Consider the following 20852-nt stretch of genomic DNA (forward strand, 5'->3'; position numbering starts at 1 on the left):
AAAACAGTCTACATTGATTTGTGTAACTGATAAAATTTCTTCTATTCTCGTTTCCTGGTGTCTCTCGACGGTTGTCCCACTCACCCAGGTCCTTCACAGCCGCCTCTCACCCTCACCAGGGCCTTCAGTCCACAGACTCAGAGGCTGCCTAAAGTGCTGTAACGGACAACTGCATGCAACCCTTACAAGTAGGGTGTTCAGGACCAAGAACCGCCACACGAGACTATCATTCACTGAGCAAATATTTAATGTGCACTTAGCATGTGCAAGTCATTTTAATAATAGTTTTCAGGAACCCAGAAATCAGACACCATGAAAGTTCTCAAGGAGCATAAGCCATGCCATTGGGAACTTGCCACACTTGCTTTTTTGTTAAGGAAGACAAAGAAGGAGATGATCCAAACACATGGGTTTACTGTAAGCTGTAGTTTTATATTCAAGATTGGGCTTGAAATTACATTTTCAGTGTCAGCACTATTTTTTGCAGGTATAAAATCCCATTTTGCTATTAATGAAATCCTCTTTCCCCTAAGGAATATAGTTTTAGGAGGCAAGATTTAAACTCAGTATATTTCAATTTTTCTTTAGAGAAACAGGTATGTATTACAGTAAAAAGTACGTGATAAACTGGTTTTCTGAAAACAGGAGAAACCCAGAGATAGATCCTTGTTGCAATAATAGTTTCAGTGTCTTTGAAGCATATTAAAGTTGATGTCCCTCCTGCAAATAAATTTAGATGGATTTCTCAGCAATCTCAACAGCGGCTTCTTATAATAACCTTCTTTGTATAAATTCCTGGCAACAGGACAACAAAGTTTTACGGTACTGACATATTAATGAAACCTCTGATGGTTTATGTTCTCCACTTTAAAAAGGGAAGCATGCTGGAAGTCTCAGATGCACACCGATAACTCAATAATCAGAACCGGACATGTCACTACCTGTAAACTTAGACTGGGGAAGGAAAGTCAAATGGATTTTTAAAAGAGTAAACTGAGATAACAAAAACTCCACTCACTTCAAAAAGACTATCCGGGTATGTTTTGTAACTTCCAAGTTAAAAGATATTATAAAAGCAGCACTGGAAAAAATCAGTTAATCAAATTAACAGATAATACAGAACATGCTTGAGAGTTTTTCCTACTATTGGACAGGTCACATTTCATTAGCATGGATCTCATCTGATAGTTCAGGAACAATTTACTTTTTCAAACACCAGCATTCTGGACTGTTGTGGAAATTATGCCTGTGAGTCACAAGTTTACAGGAGACATATCAAGGAGTATCAGATGCTGAAGAATAGGGGTGTCTCAACAGTGTCACCTCCATATCTGATGAGGTCAAGTAAGGTATCTATGGGACAGTCAGGCCCCATGTAACTGTTCCATTCAACACTGAAAAGGGTAGAAAGCATTGCTTCAATTTAAGAAGTAAGTGAAAAATGGACTCTTTTATCCTTGTATCTTTCTGGTGAAATCTAACCCCAGCTTTTATTTCTGGGTTTTTTTACTCCTAATAATAGAACATTTGGGGTTGAAATTAATTAAAAAGACAAGCTTTCTCAGATTTGTTAACACAAGTCAGAAGATCACATTTGCAATAATATTTTCTTACCTAAAATTAAATTGACAGAGAAAATATGAATTATATGGACAATAGTTCTAAGCTGATATACTAGGTCTTTTACCAACTAATTCTGTGAACTTCGACCAGACCTTAATATCCCTGATACCTCTTTTAATGAAAAATAACAGGAAGCTATTATTTATTACTTAATTATCATGAATAACACTCTACCTCCTGATATTATAATAATGAAAATAGATAATACACAGAAAATACCTGGGGCACTGTGCTCAATAAAAGTCTGCTTTTACAAGCAACTTAAAAATGAGTTTGTCAAAATCTTTATTTCTCAGAGGAACTTTGCAAACTGGTAACAGTTGAAGGGGATTTAATCTCAAAAATCAAAGGGCTCAGAGTTTAAAGGGACCAGAAAATTTCGAGTCAGACTTCATACCTGACTTTGAGTACTGGGTTGCATCTCCCTGGGGTCCAAGGAGGCCCACAATTTGCCAGGGCTTCCCAACTAGCTCGCAGAAGAACAAGGACTAGCAGAATGTAAGGCTTCTACGTGACTGATGCTGTGAGTCTCTTCTTTAAAATACATTTTAATTAGTATCAGTAAATAGGAATAAGAGGATGAAATCCTTTGAATTGTCCTCTGATAAAATATATTTTAAGTTTTACCATTATATTTTTATCTTTGAGAAAATGGCAGTTCACGCATTTTAGAAACAATAGCCATGGAAAAGTGGTTTGGCCTGAGAACCTAAAACGTTTACATGAGGCAGAAACAGAGGGGGTTTCTGACTGTTCATTTGTGTCAGACGGTTTCCTACCTTGATTGCAGGTCTTTCCAGCATATCCGGGATGACATTTGCACTTGTCAGGTCCAATACATTCACCGTGTTTGCACTGCGGCTGGCATACAGCTGTGAAAAGAGGATATCACGCATTATTTCTAGGTCAGCAGAACATCAACCATAGAGCATCTATGCCACGTAGTAGTTTGATAATAAAAGAGAAAACTAAGACCTTACAACAGAGTAGCCAAAATACGAAAATCAGTGTCTCTTGTAGGGCTAAGCAGTGTTCAAATACTCTCAAATACGTGTGTGTGTATCACTTGGGTCTGGAAAATTGGCTAAACCTAAGTGCAATGTTAAAATAGTAAAAAAAATTAAAAAAAAAAAAGTAAAACTGAATAACCACAACGTCTGTCAATAGTTACAACTTTACAATAACCTGTAGCTGTAATTTCAAACTCGTTCCCCCAAATGTGCTTCAAAAAGTAGTTCTCAGTCCAAAGATATGGGTATATATGAGCTCCAGATAAATTTCCCACTAATAATACTTATTTTACTAGAAATGCTATTTCTAATATGAAATGGTTTTAAAGGAAATAAAACCCCAAACTCCGTATTTTTTGGAACTTCCACTTAAGAATACTTCTGTCATCCTGATCTTTTTTAACCCTAAGTGTGGTGCACTTGCCTTAACTCTTGCCATGACCTATCACAGCAAATAGGAAGTTCTATTTTACATTTATTGCCTTCTTTCCTCAGGATTCCAAAATACTATAAAACATCACTCAAAGCTTTTGTCTTTCATTCCTGCCAAACACTGGTCAGAATTTATTCTGTTTACTCTATACCAGTGGTTCTCAGCTGAGGCTATCTTTGTCCCCTGTGGATCATTTGATATAAATAGAGACATTTTTGGTTGTCATACTGGGGCGAGGGTGCTACTGGCATCTAGCAGGTAATACAGGGATGCTGTAAACATTCCATAATCCTCAGCCCCCTCCAGCACAAATTATCCAGCCCAAAGTGTGATGGCGCCAGACCGAGAAACCTTGCTATACCCTGCATAGGTGAGTGGTGCTATGCCAGGTGTGAAAATAGAAGAAAATTCATTGTATAGCATTGTCACTAGTCTCAAAGAGCTTACGATGTAGAAAAGAGACAAAAGAATCAGTTTTCATTTAACACATTTGTTTATGAGCAAAATGGGTGGCACCTACAAAATCTGTGACGAAATCATCACACAAGCACATTCACAGATTTGTACAGTCTCAGAAGAGACTTGAGTTGGTTCTTCGGGCAGGGGCTGAGGCAGAATCAAGCTAGAGAGATAGCTTAATGTCAGTGGAGAAATGAGAGGTAGACAATCCCAGGTGAGTGGTATCAAATGATGAAGCTCCCTAAATTCCAGACTGAGGAATACATACTTTATACGAAATGGGAAGTTTCTGGAAGTTTATCATCATCATCAGGAGAATGGCCTGATAAAAATAAAAATTCTGGGGATATTAACCTGGTGGTGCTATGGGGGATGGACTAGAAAAAGTCTAGTTGACATGAGAAAGGCATGATCTGTCTGTGACCGGAAAAGATGGGCTTCAGTAAGCACTGAGGGAAGAGCAGACACATCTTGAAGACCAAAGGGAACGGAGTCGACAATGACCCTGAGCTCTAAAGTCCCTGACACTGTTACATCCCATATCAGCCAAGGCTGTTTTCATTCTGGGATATGCTCCTAGTTTCCTCTCTCACAATTCTCAAACTTTGTTTCCTTCAAAACTTGAATACTCCTGTAAAACCGAGGTGCAAGTTATTTCTGGTGTTTTCTATATTTCCTCACTCAACTCTCGCTGACCTTTCCCTCACTTGAAACTCCACGGAGTTTATTTGCCAACCTTACTTCCAGCTTTTCCTACTTGTTTGTCACTCCACCCGGACCCTGGATGACTACTAAGCCTTAAATGATCTGCTCAGGAAGTATTAAAAAGCTTCAGAAAGAAGGGATGAGCACAGAAGGGGTAAATGATAAGAGAAATGCACTTGGAAAATCCTTAAAATCTGATTTTAGACATGGCATGAAATTCAAAAGGAAGCAGTTTTGTTCAGATCTGTGAGAAGACGTGAACTATCCAGAAGGGCTTCCAAAATTATTCTTCAGTCGACTGTATACCAGTAGATGGTTTATATGCAGTTTTTAAAATAAGTCCCAGAAATAAACCAGTCTTTATGTAATTTCTAGTCCCCATAACCAAGAAATGCAAGTTAAATTTTTTTTAATCTTAAATAGAAGATTTGCCATAAATTTCAGTGTTTATATATGAACACTACCTGAATGAATCAATTATCACTGAGGCACCTAGAGTGTCATAATTTTTTTTTAAAAAATCTCAAAATCATTAAGTATGAGTTGAGGTAATAATCCCTCCAAAGAGCTGGAATTTGAAAATATCTCTGAAAACATGAAACAGTAGTTGAGGAAGTACCACTTAAAATCATGAAAAAGTTTATTTAGAAGAGGACAAACTCAGGCAACTAAGCCGTTTTACCTTTTGACCCCCTGACCAGCTTGATGACCATCCGTTTACCAGGTGCTGGAGAGGAACAAAAGTTTTTATTGTCCCCTCCCTTTCTTGTTGTTTGTTTTCAGTGCCCTAATCTTGGGCACATCAAATGCACACATTCCAAGAGGCTAAGACTGTTAATGTTTCTTACCTGTTTAGGGTGTCAGCAATTCTCAAACAAACTGCTATTTGCCCTTCTACCCAACAGACTATTCACTGAAGTAACCAAGGACCTATATATTAGCCAACAGCAACTAATGGGCTAGGATCCTCAAAATGCTGATATTACCAATTATTTCCTCTCACAAAAAGAAAACACTAAGAAAAATGTCGAACAGAACTTCCTCCTATTACCTTGCTGGGCCTGTGGTGGAATTCAACAGACGTGCGTTGAACGTTTGTTCTATACATGTATTATACCAGGCGAGTGTAGGGGAGGAGGGATGAGAGTCACTGAGGATGTGAAAAATTAGCTGTGAAACTAGAATATACTGGCCCAAACTTACTAAGAACTCAGAGAAATGAGCTGAAAGAAGATGGGGGGGAGGGGCAGGATAGTCATAATACAGTATAGTCATAACAATGATGACTACAGGCCTCCCTAGAAAATTGTGATCTGAGCAAAGCCCTAGAGGTTAAGAGGCTGAGACAGTTGGGATGGTAGATGAAAGCCTTTCAGAATATGTACACGGTGTGGGGGAAGGGAAGTGAAGGGGTTTCAGTGAGTGCCAAGGGTTGTAGGGGAGCTACACTGTAAAGAGCTTATGACAGCCGAGGAGATCAAAAGAAAGGTTAGGGCAGATCATAAAAGGTACTGGTGGCAGAAATCACTGAGTGCTTACCAGTACCTATTTTTCCCTTCTTTTTAAAACTAGAATGGCTTTTCTGTTTGCTCGTTTTGGGAGTGGGGAAAGACTTAGCAATGGAAAACTACATTCCCTATCTTCCCTGGTGGATCTGGGTAGCCAAGGGACTAAACTATGGCTGATGGTAGGTAAACGGACAGGGTGGGGCTTTTGGAATGCTCCTCTAAAAGGGGGCTGACCAGTCACCGAACTACAGTCACCACTTTATGACCATGAGGCGATCCTGAGAAGGCAGAAGAGTACAGAGCCAGAAGGCATAATATTAACCCTAAATTACCATCCTAGTAATCTAGGGGACTGTTCCTTGTGTCACTGTTACCTGCAGCTAAATACAATTCCTAACGGATGATCCCTGAACACAAAGTTGTGGAATCTGACCCCATCTGTGTTTATTATCAAACCTGCAAATGTTTTCTTTGGTACACATTTAGGATAGAAATGTTATGAGTAGATCCTAGGAAAGAAATACAACTTGTCAAATTTATTTTCTATCTGTAATAACATATAATCATAGAAGTAGCTAAAGAACTTCATTTCTAAATCTCAAGAATTAGATTAAAATATACATACTCATCTTGAGATGAGAGAAACACTATTCCAACTTCTGTTAAACTGTCCCCCTCTTGGTCACCCTCGCCATTGTAACATGAGCTTTCGGGAGCCAGCATACACCAACCCTTCCAACCTGCTGTGGCTCACAGGTCAGGGGCATAAAAAATCCAATTAAAAGAGTGTGTACTTTTAGCGGTCCACTTTAGAGTGGTCTTCTAAAAACATCAAAGACAGATGGTACACTTGTTTGGAGGAAATCACGTATCTCTTGGTGCTAAAGGTTAATCAGAAAAAGCAGCGTTGCTCCTCTGACCTTCACATGGATCAGAGACAAGAACTTTGGGTCATCTGTGGTAGCCCACTCTCCTCTTGTATCACACATGGTTTAGCGGCTCAGTAAATAAAAGTCAGGTGAGGATCAGATAGCCAATGAGTGATAGATTTTCCCCCAAAACTGGATGTCAGAATTAAGCCCAAATGGGCAAATCACACTCAGAATTTACTAACACTCCTACAACGTCATCTCCAAAGTGCCCTTAAAATAACCTCTCTGTCATTTTCTGAACTAGAAAAAGAAACATGTCTCAACTGGCAAAGCAGACACAGTTCTTTCATGTTCCATGCCCGCATCTCTTCTGTGGGATTGCAACCTACAATTTACTCTTGGAAATTCATCCTGATATAACTGGGGTTCTGAGAGCTGAATGGCTTTCTGACACTGCCATGTAATGAGTTTTCAAATAAGTTAGGGGACAATTAAACTCCCATATCAGTTCTATATAATGTTTCTTATGTAAACAAATCACACTGGGAGTCAAGTGTCAACACTTGAAAAAATCAGGACATGCTGAGATCCCCAAGCAGAAGGTGGGTCTGGAGAGCGACAAGGGAAAAACCAACTCAACCGCAGGTGCTGTTAGTAACTTCAGAAGGCTTTTCTAATGTAAGTAAGAGTGCCTTTAGAGTCCGAAGCATCATTTGTAGTTTTTGCCGCCTACATCATGTTGCTCGTCAGATATGGCACCATTAAAAGCAGAACGAGGATCCTTGCCCCCAGGATGGGTAACTTAGAAACAAACGTGACACAGAAGTATGCAAGGGTAGGCAGGAAAATGAACAGATACAAAACTGGGAGATTTCAGAGCGCCGTCATTACATCTAACGAGTTTCGGAGAACCCAGCTGTGCAAGAACCCATCGTGAGGGGAATAGGAACGTATGATGAGGAATATCTTTTTCACAGAGCAACTGGCCTTGGAAAAGACACAATTCCTGAAAGAAGGGGGCAAGAGCCCAGCGCTGTTCTCATGGGGCCTGAAGGAAGGGACGCAGAATTTCACGGGGCTTCACTGGAGAGGGCCTTGAGCTACCCCATGGCAGAGGGACAACCAAAGCCAGAGGAAAGAACCCTACAGGTTTTAAGATTTGCAGAGGAAAACAATTCCGCAGCCTTCCCACCATTCTGTATCCTGGTGTCCGTGGTCCTATTTTCAAATCTAAATTCCTGCTGTAGTAAAAGCGGAAATAAAAGTGCCTCTGATTGTTATCACTATTAAATACTATGTATGAAGAACTCCTTTTATACGACCGGTTACATTGATTCTCACAATATCCATAAAAGGCAGGAAAGAGACCGACATTATACTCCATTTCCCAGCAGAGAAGTGAAAGCACAGAGAGTTAAGTGACTTGCTCAATTTCAGAAAAAAAAATTTTTTTTTTTTAAAGATTTTATTTATTTATTTGACAGAGGTAGAGACAGCCAGCGAGAGAGGGAACACAAGCAGGAGGAGTGGGAGAGGAAGAAGCAGGCTCATATCAGAGGAGCCTGATGTGGGGCTCGATCCCATAACGCCGGGATCACGCCCTGAGCCGAAGGCAGACGCTTAACTGCTATGCCACCCAGGCGCCCCCAGAAAAAAATTCTTATCCCTGTTTCATGATCAATCCACTAGTTCTTCTTGAGTTAGGAACAAGGACAGAAAGCCCAGCATTTTGAGTGGCTTTGGAGGGGACAGGAGAAGAAAAACCCTAAGCAGGGAAGGATGAGGTGGGGAGAGAAGGCCAAAGTGATAAAAGGCATAAAGGTATTTAAGTTACATTTTCAGGAAATGGAAGCTGCAGTTGGGAACACAACTGATAATTTGAGAAAATGAAGGTAGATTTATCAGAATACGTGGACATCAAGGAATCTCCAACCGACTGCTTGTTCTGTGACAGATCCCAGAGAGGGAATCACCGAAGTCTGTAACTGCTATCTCCTCTGAAGAACTGCTACAGCTCTCAGGTTTCTCGCCCTCGCATTTTGTCCAACATTATTTTTTACTAAGTCTGTAATCATGAACTATAGTCAAATATTAACTCAACCAATCAATCAATTAATCATTGAGAGCATGAAGTTAAAATAAGTTAAAATAACCAAGGGTTTCTGGTCTGTATCAGGTCATCTTCCAAGAGTTGTCTGACAATAACTTTATTTTTGTCTTTGGGAACATCTAATTCAGGGACATTTACCAATTACTTATTTCAGCACTCACAATTTAACTTTTTTTTAAAAGATTTTATTCATTTATTTGACAGAGAGATAGAAAGAGAGCACAAGTAGGCAGAACAGCAGCAGAGGGAGAGGGAAAAGCAGGCTCCCCACAGAGCAGGGAGCCCGCGATGGGGGGCTTGATTCCAGGACCCAGTCGAAGGCAGACGCTTAACCAACTGAGCCACCCAGGTGCCCCTTACTATTTAACTTTTAATGCCTGAAGTCAACCAATGAAAATGAGTGCCTCCATCTGCACCTTTGTATCTCAAACCAACTTCTGTTTAACATAATTAAGCACTATCCCTTTCCACTTAGAAAACCTTCTTCTATCATTTTGCTATCATTTTGAGTTTACTTGCAATTTTAGTGTTTCTGCTTCTAATGTGATATAAGGGTGGAATTTAGATTAATGCCAAATGAAACTTTATGAACACACAGAAATTGTTACTATTTGGAAGTGTGAAGTAGGTTTGGTTTTGTTTTTTTTAAGTAGGTTAACAGCAAAAATAAACATACCTAGCCCCCAGATCTTTGTTTCTAAATACCATTCCACAAAAAAGGAATCAGGGCTGAGTCAGGGAGGCTGGACTCTTTTGCTGTGACAAAAAGCAGGGATGTATTCAAAGAATGATGGAACATGTGAAAAGGACATAGGAGCTTGCTTGGAGATGTTCTCACTGGCCAAATTTGGGATAATTTGAGCACCAAGAAAAATAAGGACAGTAATTGATAACAACTAAATAACAAAAGAATCCATATGACCAAAGTGACTCTAAAAAAGGAAGACAGAGTTGCTCTTTACAGAAGAATGCCATGTAACATGTACAAGTAATGACAGAATTTGAAAAAGGCAACTTTACAACCACCACTGAAATAATTAATTTGAGCAAAAATTATCCACAGATGTTAAAACTTTCACTGATTAGAAGTTTGTTGGTGAGGGTTTCAGAGGGGAGGGGGTGGGAGAATGGGATAGGCTGGTGATGTGTAGTAAGGAGGGCACATACTGCATGGTGCACTGGGTGTTATATGCAAACAATGAATCATGGAACATTACATCAAAAACTAGCGATGTACTGTATGGTGACTAACATAATAAATTTTTAAAAATTAAAAAAAAAGTTTGTTGGGAAAAAGGATATTCGAACAGTTTCAACGTATCATCTGACAGCTTACTCATTATAAAAAGAAGGTGACTTTCAGTGGAACAATCTGATGGACAGACCCTTAATCAAGTGATCAAATTTAGCATCACCAAAAACAGAACCTTGTCATGTGCAAACAGAGTATCATAATATATGATCACCTGTGTAATATTCTTGCAGAAGGTTTAGCCTGAATTGACTGCGGAACATTCTACCAAGCAATTGATGTAGACTCTTTTAAAAATGTCATTGTCAGGAAAGAAAGAAAGAAAGAAAGAAAAGAAAAGAAAGAAAGAAAGGAAAGGAAAGGAAAGGAAAGGAAAGGAAAGGAAAGGAAAGGAAAGGAAAGGAAAAAGAAAAGAAAAGAGGAAAGGAAAGGAAAGGAAAGGAAAGGAAAGAAAGAAAAGAAAAGAAAAGAAAAGAAAAGAAAGAAAAGAAAAGAGAAAAGAAAGAAAAAGAGAGAGAGAAGGAGGGAGGAAAAGGAAAGTGGCAGAATTGTTCCAAATCATGGGAGAACAGGAAGGAATGCCAACTAGATGTACTAAGTGATCCTTGATTGGCACTGGATACAAAAGAAAAAAAATCCATAAAAATCCTTATTGGGATAATTGGGGAAATCTAAATATAGACTGTTTATTACATGAGATTATTGTATCTACATTAAATTTCTTATGTATGATAATTATATTGTGGTTTGTAGGTAAATGTCCTTGCTCTCACGAGATGCATGCTGAAATATTTAGACATCAAGTGCCACTATGTCTCTAAGTTAGAAAAGAAAATATACAATATGTTAACAGTTTTACAGGAAGAATATATGGGTGTTTATTGTTCCTATAGTTTCAACTTTTCTGTAGATTTGAAATTTTTCAAATACAAAAATGGGAAAAGTTTATAAGCACCAGTAGAATAATATGCACACCTTGAGAAATGTTATTACTGAACTTGTGAGCCACTGTTCACTTACCAATGCGCTCTTGAGCAGGGCTGCAGAGTACAGGTGCTAGAGTTAGACCCCTGGGGTCCTACCCCTACTGCTTTGGAAACGGATGACCTATGCAGATTTCCCAGCTTCTCTCTGCTCTAAAATGCATATCATAGTGAAACCAGAGAAAGTAGCCAGAATTCCCACTTTCTTAACGAAAGAAATAGTGACCCTACAGGGTACACATAGAATTTATCCAGGGGGTTGTTGGGAAGGTCAACTGAGAAAAATCCAAATAAAGTGCTTAGGACAGTACCCATCTCATAGTAAGAGCTCAATAAACTGCTAGCTATAATGAGCATTATAAGGACGGCAAAGAGGAAAAGTGCCAGTGTCTTAGTGTCTTAGACACTGTTTTAAGAACTGAGGGAATACAAATCAATGAGATGCCAAGTCCTCATCCTCAAGAGGGTAAGTCTAGTAAGGAGAGACGGGAGTAAGCAAAGATGTCTTTGTAACAGATGCATGTAAAGGACACAGAAGAGGAAATGATCAATTACATAGTTTAAGAGAGTCAGAAAAGGTTTCGGAAAGAAGCAAAAAGAAATCTACGAGATATCTGACTTTGTAAGATAAGAATTCATTAGAATATAATGACGCACATTAAAGTATTTGTTTTTGTTAAAAATTATTGTTATTTGTTTTAGCTGAGGAGATGGTGCCGTAATTTTGAGGTTTACTAAGCAATCATCACAAAAGGCCAGCAAAATTTAATGTAACTATTCTCACTTCTTTCAGCAATCAAAACCCTTATGTTACAAAGAGTCACTGATATATAATGAGTTGAGCCATATATTTACTACTAAAAGAAATGGAATCACTTGTGTGACTATGCATAGATTTACAGGATGTGAGGCATTTGTCAGTTTGGCCTCCTGCTTTTTTTTTTTTTTTTTTTAGAAAAACATTCATTAATTTTTCTAAATTTATCTGACGATGAACCTTAAGCAGAAATTTAGTAACAACCTAAAGGACCATCAATAAAGGATTGGCTAAATAAGTGTTGGCACCGTGGCCTCCCTGCCTCCAGTACTCTGCGATTAGAGGGACCTCACTAACCCATGACTGACCGAGCCATTCTCCCCCTTACGCTCACTCAGTCACTGACTTCCCGGCAAGTGTACTTAGCTCATTGTCGTAACTCAAATGCCAACACCACAGTTCTGATTCGACTCCTACCTATCCCACCAGCCTCCTTTGCAATCACTCCACAAACACACCAACTAACTGCAGTTCCCAGAAAACAACATACTCTGATACCTCGATGCTTTTCCATGGCATGCCCTTCTTTCCACTGTCCGCTGGACTAATACCCACTCAGGCTTCAGTGCTACTCAGATTAAACATTGCCATCTCCGAGATTTGCTTTAGACCCTCATTCTGAGTTTGGAGTCCTTCTCAGGGCTTTCATGAGCCTCTCAGTACTTTCATAAGCACACCTCTATCATACATCATTTACATATGTTTATATTCATTTATATACACACATCATGCTATATGATCACTATTACATAGTTATTTTCCTTATCTAGTTCCATTAGAGTTTAAGCTCTTTATTTCTTTTTTAGGATTTATTTATTTTTGGGGGGGGGGAAGCAGAGGGAGAGAGAGAATCTCAAGCAGGTTCCCCACTGAGCACAGAGCCCAGTGCAGGGCTCGATCTCAGGACACCCAGATCATGACCTGAGCTGAAATCAAGAGTCAGATGCTCAGCTGACTGTGCCATCCAAGCACCCCAACTTTGAGCTCTTTAAATACACAGTACTGGGCGCCTGGGTAGCACAGTCATTAAGCGTCTGCCTTCGGCTCAGGGCGTGATCCCGGAGTTCTGGGATCGAGCCCCATATCAGGCTTCTCCGCTATGAGCCTGCTTCTTCCTCTCCCACTCCCCTTGCTTGTGTTCCCTCTCTCGCTGGCTGTCTCTATCTCTGTCAAATAAATAAATAAAATCTTTTTAAAAAATAAAATAAAAATAAAAAAATAAATAAATACACAGTCCCTGCTCTGAAATAGCATACAGTCTCCTGGCAAACACAGACATGACAGGCATACAAAGTGTTAAGAGAATATAGAAAAAGGAATTTTTCTGCAAAGAGGTAAGGGTAGGAAAAAATGTCAGGAAGGGCTTACAGGAGGACATGTGAACTGAATCTTAACCGATGAGGAGGAATTCACCATGTGGATGGCTGAAGTGCCTTTCATTTAAGAACCAGCCGCACAGGCAAATCCAGAGACACATGAAGAAGCAGAGGGTCTAGAAATATAAGGGCAGTCCACTGTGACAGGGTTCGGAGAGCAGAAAATAGTCCTTCACAGTGAAGGCGGTGTCCACCTGGAGGGCCTTGTCCTCAAAGAATCAGGAGTCTATCCATCATGGTGAACGATCAATGGACTGTAAGCAGCAGATGCCACAGATTATAGTTTATGTGTTTTTCAAGCATGTAAACTGATTTCTTTTCAGAACCTTAATCAAGAGTTAAGATCTATGATCTGTAACATAGGTCATAAGATAGGCAAATTAAATCTATTCATTTTCCCAGTAAATTAATCTTCCTGAAAACCACAATCTGGTTATTAAGATTCCATCCTGTTTATCTTTTTCGTCCCATGTATGCAGAAGTGCATACACCCTTCAAAGTGTGCTGAGCTGAGCTGAACCAGACAGGACACAGTGAAAGCTTCTACCCTGGGCAGGAAGACGCATACGACACAGTCACCAGCTTCATGGGACTGAAGTCTGGCAGAACCAAAGACACAGACCCACAAATAGCCACAGTGTAGGGCAGGGTGACAGGCTCCATGCACATGTTAAAACGAAATGGAGAGCAAGGAAAGGAGACGCCCCCCTGCTAAATAAGGAAGGCAGAGAAGAGAAGGTGGTGTCTAAGCCAGGACTTGAGGTAGGGCTGGTGGTCAGTGCATTCCGTTAAGAAAGAATACAAACTTCCAAAATTAGCGTGGTCATTTATTCCTAGCAATGATTCACTTTTAATTGAATATTTGCTTAGAATTAGGAGTTACAGTGATGTAAGACAGAAAAAGCCAACCAAAAGGGGAAAACAGGGCATATGGTTTGTACAGGGTGATTTTCTCCCAGCCCAAATGGTAAACTGGAAAGGATTTTTTTTCAACAACTTAAAATGAGTAGATGACATTTCAGCCAACATGTGACGTGGTATTTCGCCTCCCCCGCACTGTTCATATACTGTTTGAGCTTGATCCTGTATGGACACAGTAGCAATGGTTATCAATGCTGACTGAAGGGAGGGAGCTGTGTGTAGGGCAGTGGTGGAGAGATCATCAAATCACAGCCTCGGCCCTGCTCAGATCTCACCCCCGAGCTCCAGGCCCGGAATCCAACCACATACCACACCCTCCACTGCAAAGTCTCACAAGCCCTCCGAACATACCACATCCAACGTGGAAGTCATCATCTGCACTTTCTTCCACGTTCTCTAGGTCACTGAATAACACATCAGAAACTTGGGCTTCATCCTTGATTCCATCTTCCTCATTCCCCACAACCATCATCACCACCACCAGCCACCATTTTACTGAACGTGAGTTAACATCGAGCCAGTTACTGAGCCAAGTGCGCTGTAAGCATTTTCTCATTTGATGCTCAGAAAAACCCTATGGGGTAGGGCTTTTTCCTATATTTTCCCAAGAAAGAAGCTATTGTTCAGAAAGCTAAAGTAAGTTTCTCAAAAACACAGTTCCAAGTGGCAGCAGCTGCCACACCAGTGGTGACTGTCTGCAAAGCCTGAGGGCCCTGCCACTGACCTGATGCTGTGTGCCTCTCCCTCCCTCCCTTTTTGAAAATATCTTCAATCTCTATCCTTTTCTCCTTTCTTACCTTTACTACTTAAAGCCTGATTTCTCAGGTTTACTGTAATAGCCTCGAGTCCTGAGCCTCAAAAAGCTATTCTCTAAATTGCCAATCAGGAAAACACTCAGAAATTAGCCCCACAACCTCCAATGCCTACAGGTCCCAGGCATTTGCCCTGAAGGAGTGAGCGCCATGGCAAAATGGAGTATGTGCTTTTTCCAAATGGGACAACAGCTAAGCAACTCCGGCCCACCCACTCCTTGCAGTAATGCAGGACTACTGATCTTTCAACAAAGCCTGATATCCATGTTTCCTGTGAAATACTGGCAACTATTTCAAGAAATGGTAAAATACTCTGTGAACAAGACTAAATGCACCCGTACGCTAGATCTGACCTATTAGTACAGCTTACAACCTCTGAAATATAAATTTGATTATGTAATTTCCTTGCTTAACATCATTACAATGTTCCTCTGCCACTTTGGGACAAAGGCTAATCTATTTAAGATGACATCAAAGGCCTTCCATGAGTCAGCCCATTGCTACTTCTCCCACTGCTTCTCTTATCTGATGCCCTTCAAACACATACCCCATGCCAGAGTAAGGCGCTCACATTTCCTAGAATGTGCCCCCTCACTCTGGCTTCTAAAGTTTCAGTGTATTTTTCTGTCTGGCCAGGGTGCCGTCACTGGACTTACTTATCCCTTAGGATTTAGTTGGGCCACCCTGGGCTGGGATCCTGCCCCCTGAGATAGGCTTGTGCAGTATCCTAGATCAAAACACACCTCTCACCCAGTATTGTGCTAACATATGGGCCTTCCACACTGACAGGAACAACATGGATGCCTAGAGCTTCATCTTATTGGGCTGATATCTGCAAGTGGTTATCTGGAGTGCAGGGATATCAAGAAGGTAACAGCACTCAACATGTATAACTGTTCAATGAATGACTCAACTGAACACCACCAAGTCCATAAAATCTTCTTTGATCCTCTCCAGCAAGAAGCGTCTCTTCCTTGGAACAAACTCAACTCATTGTCCCTAACTCTTTCCTACTTTAGAATCCCGGAAGGAATAAGAGACAATCATTTTACCAAAGTAGCACCTCGCAAACAAGATTTTTACTAATATTGTGTCTCTCCCAGCACCTAGCGTAGCTCCTTGCTTCTAGTAAGCTCTCAAATGTTTGTCAAATCACAGTAACTAAATATTCTAGTTCCTTCCGGTTCCTTTTCCTTTGGTTAGCTAACCAAAACCATACTCTACTCTGAGTAGGGTGGATATTATTAGAGAAGTGGAAAAGGAATGGTTCAGAAACACAGACAGCTATTCAATGAAAGTTTTATTTTTGAAATGAATAATGTGAGAAATCTCCTACTTCCAATTGATTACTTTCAAAACATGGGCATATGGGGACACCTGAGTGGTGCAGTCAGGTAGGGGTCCAACTCTTGACTGCGGCTCAAATCATTATCTCAGGGTCGTGGGATCAAGCCCCGAGCTGGGCTCCATGCTCAGCACAGAGTCGGCTTGAGATTCTCTCTCTCCCTCTCCCTCTGCACCCCACCCCCACACTCTCTCTCTCTAAAATATATAAATCTTTTTTTTTTAAAGGTGGGCATATAAACAAACGTATTTAAAAACGTGCTATACCATGAGGATTAGGATGGACGCTAGTCAAACACTAAGGTGTTCAAAATATTCTATATATTGTTATATATTGTTCTCTCTATATATTCTATATATTGACCACACACTAATAATAGCAAATATTTATCAAGAACTGTTCTGCATGAGGCATTCATGGCCAGCTGGTAAGTCACAGGAATAGGTCCTGAACCTAGATCTGTTGGTGACAAAGCCCACATTCTACAATTGACCCCTGAACAATATGGGGATTAGGGTGCCAACCCTCACGCAGTCAAAAATCTATGTATAAGTTCCAATTCCCCCAAAACTTAACTACTTACAGCCTATTGTTGAAAGCCTTACCAGTAACATAAATGTTTTATGCTATATGTATTATATACTATATATTATATACATATTATATATATAGTATATATTATATACTGTATACTGTATTCTTACCATAAAGCAAGCCAGAGAAAATGTTATTAAGAAAATCGTAAGGTAGGGGCGCCTGGGTGGCACAGCGGTTAAGCGTCTGCCTTCGGCTCAGGGCGTGATCCCAGCGTTATGGGATCGAAGCCCCACATCAGGCTCCTCTNCCAAACTATTAGAAGTTATAGAACAATTCAGTAAGGTGGCAGGATACAAAATCAATGCCCAGAAATCAGTTGCATTTCTATACACGAATAACGAGACTGAAGAAAGAGAAATTAGGGAATCCATCCCATTTACAATAACACCAAAAACCATGCGTTACCTTGGAATTAACTTAACCAGAGACGTAAAGGACCTATATGCTAGAAACTATAGATCACTTTTGAAAGATATTGAGGAAGACATAAAAAGATGGAAAAATATTCCATGCTCATGGATTGGAAGAATTAACATAGTTAAAATGTCCATACTACCCAGAGCAATCTACACTTTCAATGCTATCCCGATCAAAATACCGAGGACATTTTTCAAAGAACTGGAACAAATAGTCCTTAAATTTGTATGGAACCAGAAAAGGCCCCGAATCTCCAAGGAACTGTTGAAAAGGAAAAACAAAGCTGGGGGCATCACAATGCCGGATTTCGAGCTGTACTACAAAGCTGTGATCACAAAGACAGCATGGTACTGGCACAAAAACAGACACATCGACCAATGGAACAGAATAGAGAACCCAGAAATGGACCCTCGGCTCTTTGGGCAACTAATCTTTGATAAAGCAGGAAAAAACATCCGGTGGAAAAAAGACAGTCTCTTCAATAAATGGTGCTGGGAAAATTGGACAGCTACATGCAAAAGAATGAAACTTGACCACTCTCTCACACCATACACAAAAATAAACTCCAAATGGATGAAAGACCTCAATGTGAGACAGGAATCCATCAAAATTCTAGAGGAGAACATAGGCAACAACTTCTATGACATCGGCCAGAGCAACCTTTTTCACGACACATCTCCAAAGGCAAGAGAAATAAAAGATAAAATGAACTTATGGGACTTTATCAGGATAAAGAGCTTCTGCACAGCCAAGGAAACAGTCAAAAAAACTAAGAGACAGCCCACGGAATGGGAGAATATATTTGCAAAGGACACCACAGATAAAGGACTGGTATCCAAGATCTACAAAGAACTTCTCAAACTCAATACACGAGAAACAAATAAACAAATCATAAAATGGGCAGAAGATATGAACAGACACTTTTCCAATGAAGACATACAAATGGCTAACAGACACATGAAAAAATGTTCAAAATCATTAGCCATCAGGGAAATTCAAATCAAAACCACACTGAGATACCACCTTACGCCAGTTAGAATGGCAAAGATAGACAAGGCAAGAAACAACAATTGTTGGAGAGGATGTGGAGAAAGGGGATCCCTCCTACATTGTTGGTGGGAATGCAAGTTGGTACAGCCACTCTGGAAAACAGTGTGGAGGTCCCTTAAAAAGTTAAAAATTGAACTACCCTATGACCCAGCCATTGCACTACTGGGTGTTTACCCCAAAGATACAGACGTAGTAAAGAGAAGGGCCATATGCACCCCAATGTTCATAGCTGCATTGTCCACAATAGCCAAATCATGGAAGGAGCCGAGATGCCCTTCAACAGATGACTGGATTAAGAAGCTGTGGTCCATATATACAATGGAATATTACTCAGCTATCAGAAAGAACGAATTCTCAACATTTGCTGCAACATGGACGGCACTGGAGGAGATAATGCTAAGTGAAATAAGTCAAGCAGAGAAAGACAATTATCATATGATTTCTCTCATCTATGGAACATAAGAACTAGGATGATCGGTAGGGGAAGAAAGGGATAAAGAAAAGGGGGGTAATCAGAAGGGGGAATGAAACATGAGAGACTATGGACTATGAGAAACAAACTGAAGGCTTCAGAGGGGAGGGGGGTGGGGGAATGGGATAGACTGGTGATAGGTGGTAAGGAGGGCACGTATTGCATGGTGCACTGGGTGTTATACGCAACTAATGAAGCATCGAACTTTGCATCAGAATCCGGGGATGTACTGTATGGTGACTAACATAATAAAAAAAAATCATTAAAAAAAAATGCATGCGTAAGAGTACTCATGCAGTTCAAACCTCTATTGTTGAAGGGTCACTCGTACTTTTCTTTGGCATTGCCTCCTTTTACTCAGCCATAGCTCTGCTGGTTAATCCAATAACTCTTATCAGTTATAAGATATGCACACTGCGATTTCTTTAAGTCTCCCTGAACAAAGAAATTCCTTAACTTTTATTTCTAGCACTACCAATTTTTTCCCCAATGTTTTTACTAAAATCCTCTCTTAAAAACATTTTCTATGACGTGTGATAGTATCTTTCACCTATCAGTTTAAAGTACATTGTCTTCTTGGCCCCAATTCCATTAAATAGAATTTCACCAAAATTTTCCACTAAAGTGCCATGAGGGTGATTCGTTAAGTGACATTATTCACTTCCAAAATATTTTAAACAAGGAACCTTTTATGTACCAAAACAATATAGCATAAATACGCATAGGTCCTATTATAACACCTTCAATATTTTATACAATAAAAATATTTCTTACCTGAATTTTTCCAAGGAGAATTAATGAATATGAGATACAATCCCTTCAGGTTAATGATAGGCTGGTGTTAGTAATTTCATTTGGTGGACCTTTTTTTTTTTTTTAATTTCCTTCTTTAAGTATTAAAAATACAAACTGTCCTTTAGGTTAGAATGGAGGTCAATTTATTAGATTCATAAGACAGGAGAAAGGGATTATAAACTGAAAGGGAAAAGTTTAATGTAATAACTGAAATAAAATGAACTTATATAATTATGAACAGAATAAACACATCTCTAAAAAATATAGTTTTTCCCAAAATAGGCAACTCAAAAACACAACTGAAGTCAAGTTCTATTGATAGCTCTGTAACGGTATTATTTAGAGGTTATGCCTTTCAAGACATAGATTAGCCAAAATTATTTCAAGAAATATGTTCATCTAACCTTTGAGCTGGCACCTTATCCTGGCTATTCTCTGCCTTAAGACGTAGAAAGCTGCAAAACAAATGTCCAAAAAAAGAAATTCCAGATCTTTTCTCTGTAAGGAGGCTGGACTTGGGTATTTAGCAACTTGTTACATTCCCGGAGACTTACACATATTCAATGCTCAGTGCTTTTCTGAAACAAAAAAAAATCTAGGACATGTTTAAAATAGTAATATTTTAGTCACCATTTTGTCATTCAAAACCACTTTGTAACAAAAATATTAACCAATAATTGAAGTTGTGCTATTCTTTCATAGTCCAAATTCTAAATCAGAGTATTTCAGACCTCTTGTGGCACTGTAGCTTCCAATCCAATTTTTCATTTTCAGATTATTAATTTTGGTTCCAAGAGACAGTATCCTTTTATTTAAATGAGTGTTGGACAAAATATCTGAAAAAAATTAAAACTTTGGATCGATTAGTAACCAAGGCTGGTAATTTTTTAATTGACAGATCTTTACTTACCTGATTCTTACATACTTTGTATTCTCTTTTCTCTCCAACTTTGGGGAGAAAATGTTAAGATTTGTTTTTTCTTTCCTTCCACAGGATTTTCTTCTTGCATGGCTGCTTTGGTTGTCAATAGCAACAAGAATTACGGTGAAAGCTCAGCCATTTCACTTGAAGATACATAACCCAGTTTAACAAGAGTAAATGGAAGAAACTTGAAACAATACTAATCATGGTTAGGGTTTGACCAGCCTAGAGGTCCTAGAGGTAAGGGAAAAGATGATTTATTACTTCTCTGTGAATTAAAGCATAAAATATCCACTTTTACTTTTGATTTGTGCATTTACTTGCATAAATTAAAATTAGGAGCCTTCTTTGGGGTAATAGCAGAAGAGAAATA

General features: G+C 39.5%; 1 protein-coding gene across 4 annotated transcripts in view; it reads right to left on the reverse strand.

Annotated features, from left to right (window-relative positions):
* NPNT (nephronectin) overlaps positions 1–20852 on the reverse strand; it is a 79772-nt gene that overhangs the window by 42165 nt on the left and 16755 nt on the right. For 2 of the 4 annotated variants that reach the window (XM_011231135.3, XM_002924296.4), the window contains exons 3-4: positions 19962–20012; positions 2403–2495 (exon numbers count right to left, since the gene is read on the reverse strand). In XM_011231135.3, coding sequence (XP_011229437.1) covers positions 2403–2495; positions 19962–20012 — 144 coding nt within the window. The remainder of the gene's footprint in view (positions 1–2402; positions 2496–19961; positions 20013–20852) is intronic. The other 2 variants (XM_011231136.3, XM_011231137.3) reach the window with 1 other exon arrangement.

This window comes from Ailuropoda melanoleuca, chromosome 11 (assembly GCF_002007445.2).
Source record: "Ailuropoda melanoleuca isolate Jingjing chromosome 11, ASM200744v2, whole genome shotgun sequence".
Taxonomy (NCBI): domain Eukaryota; kingdom Metazoa; phylum Chordata; class Mammalia; order Carnivora; family Ursidae; genus Ailuropoda; species Ailuropoda melanoleuca.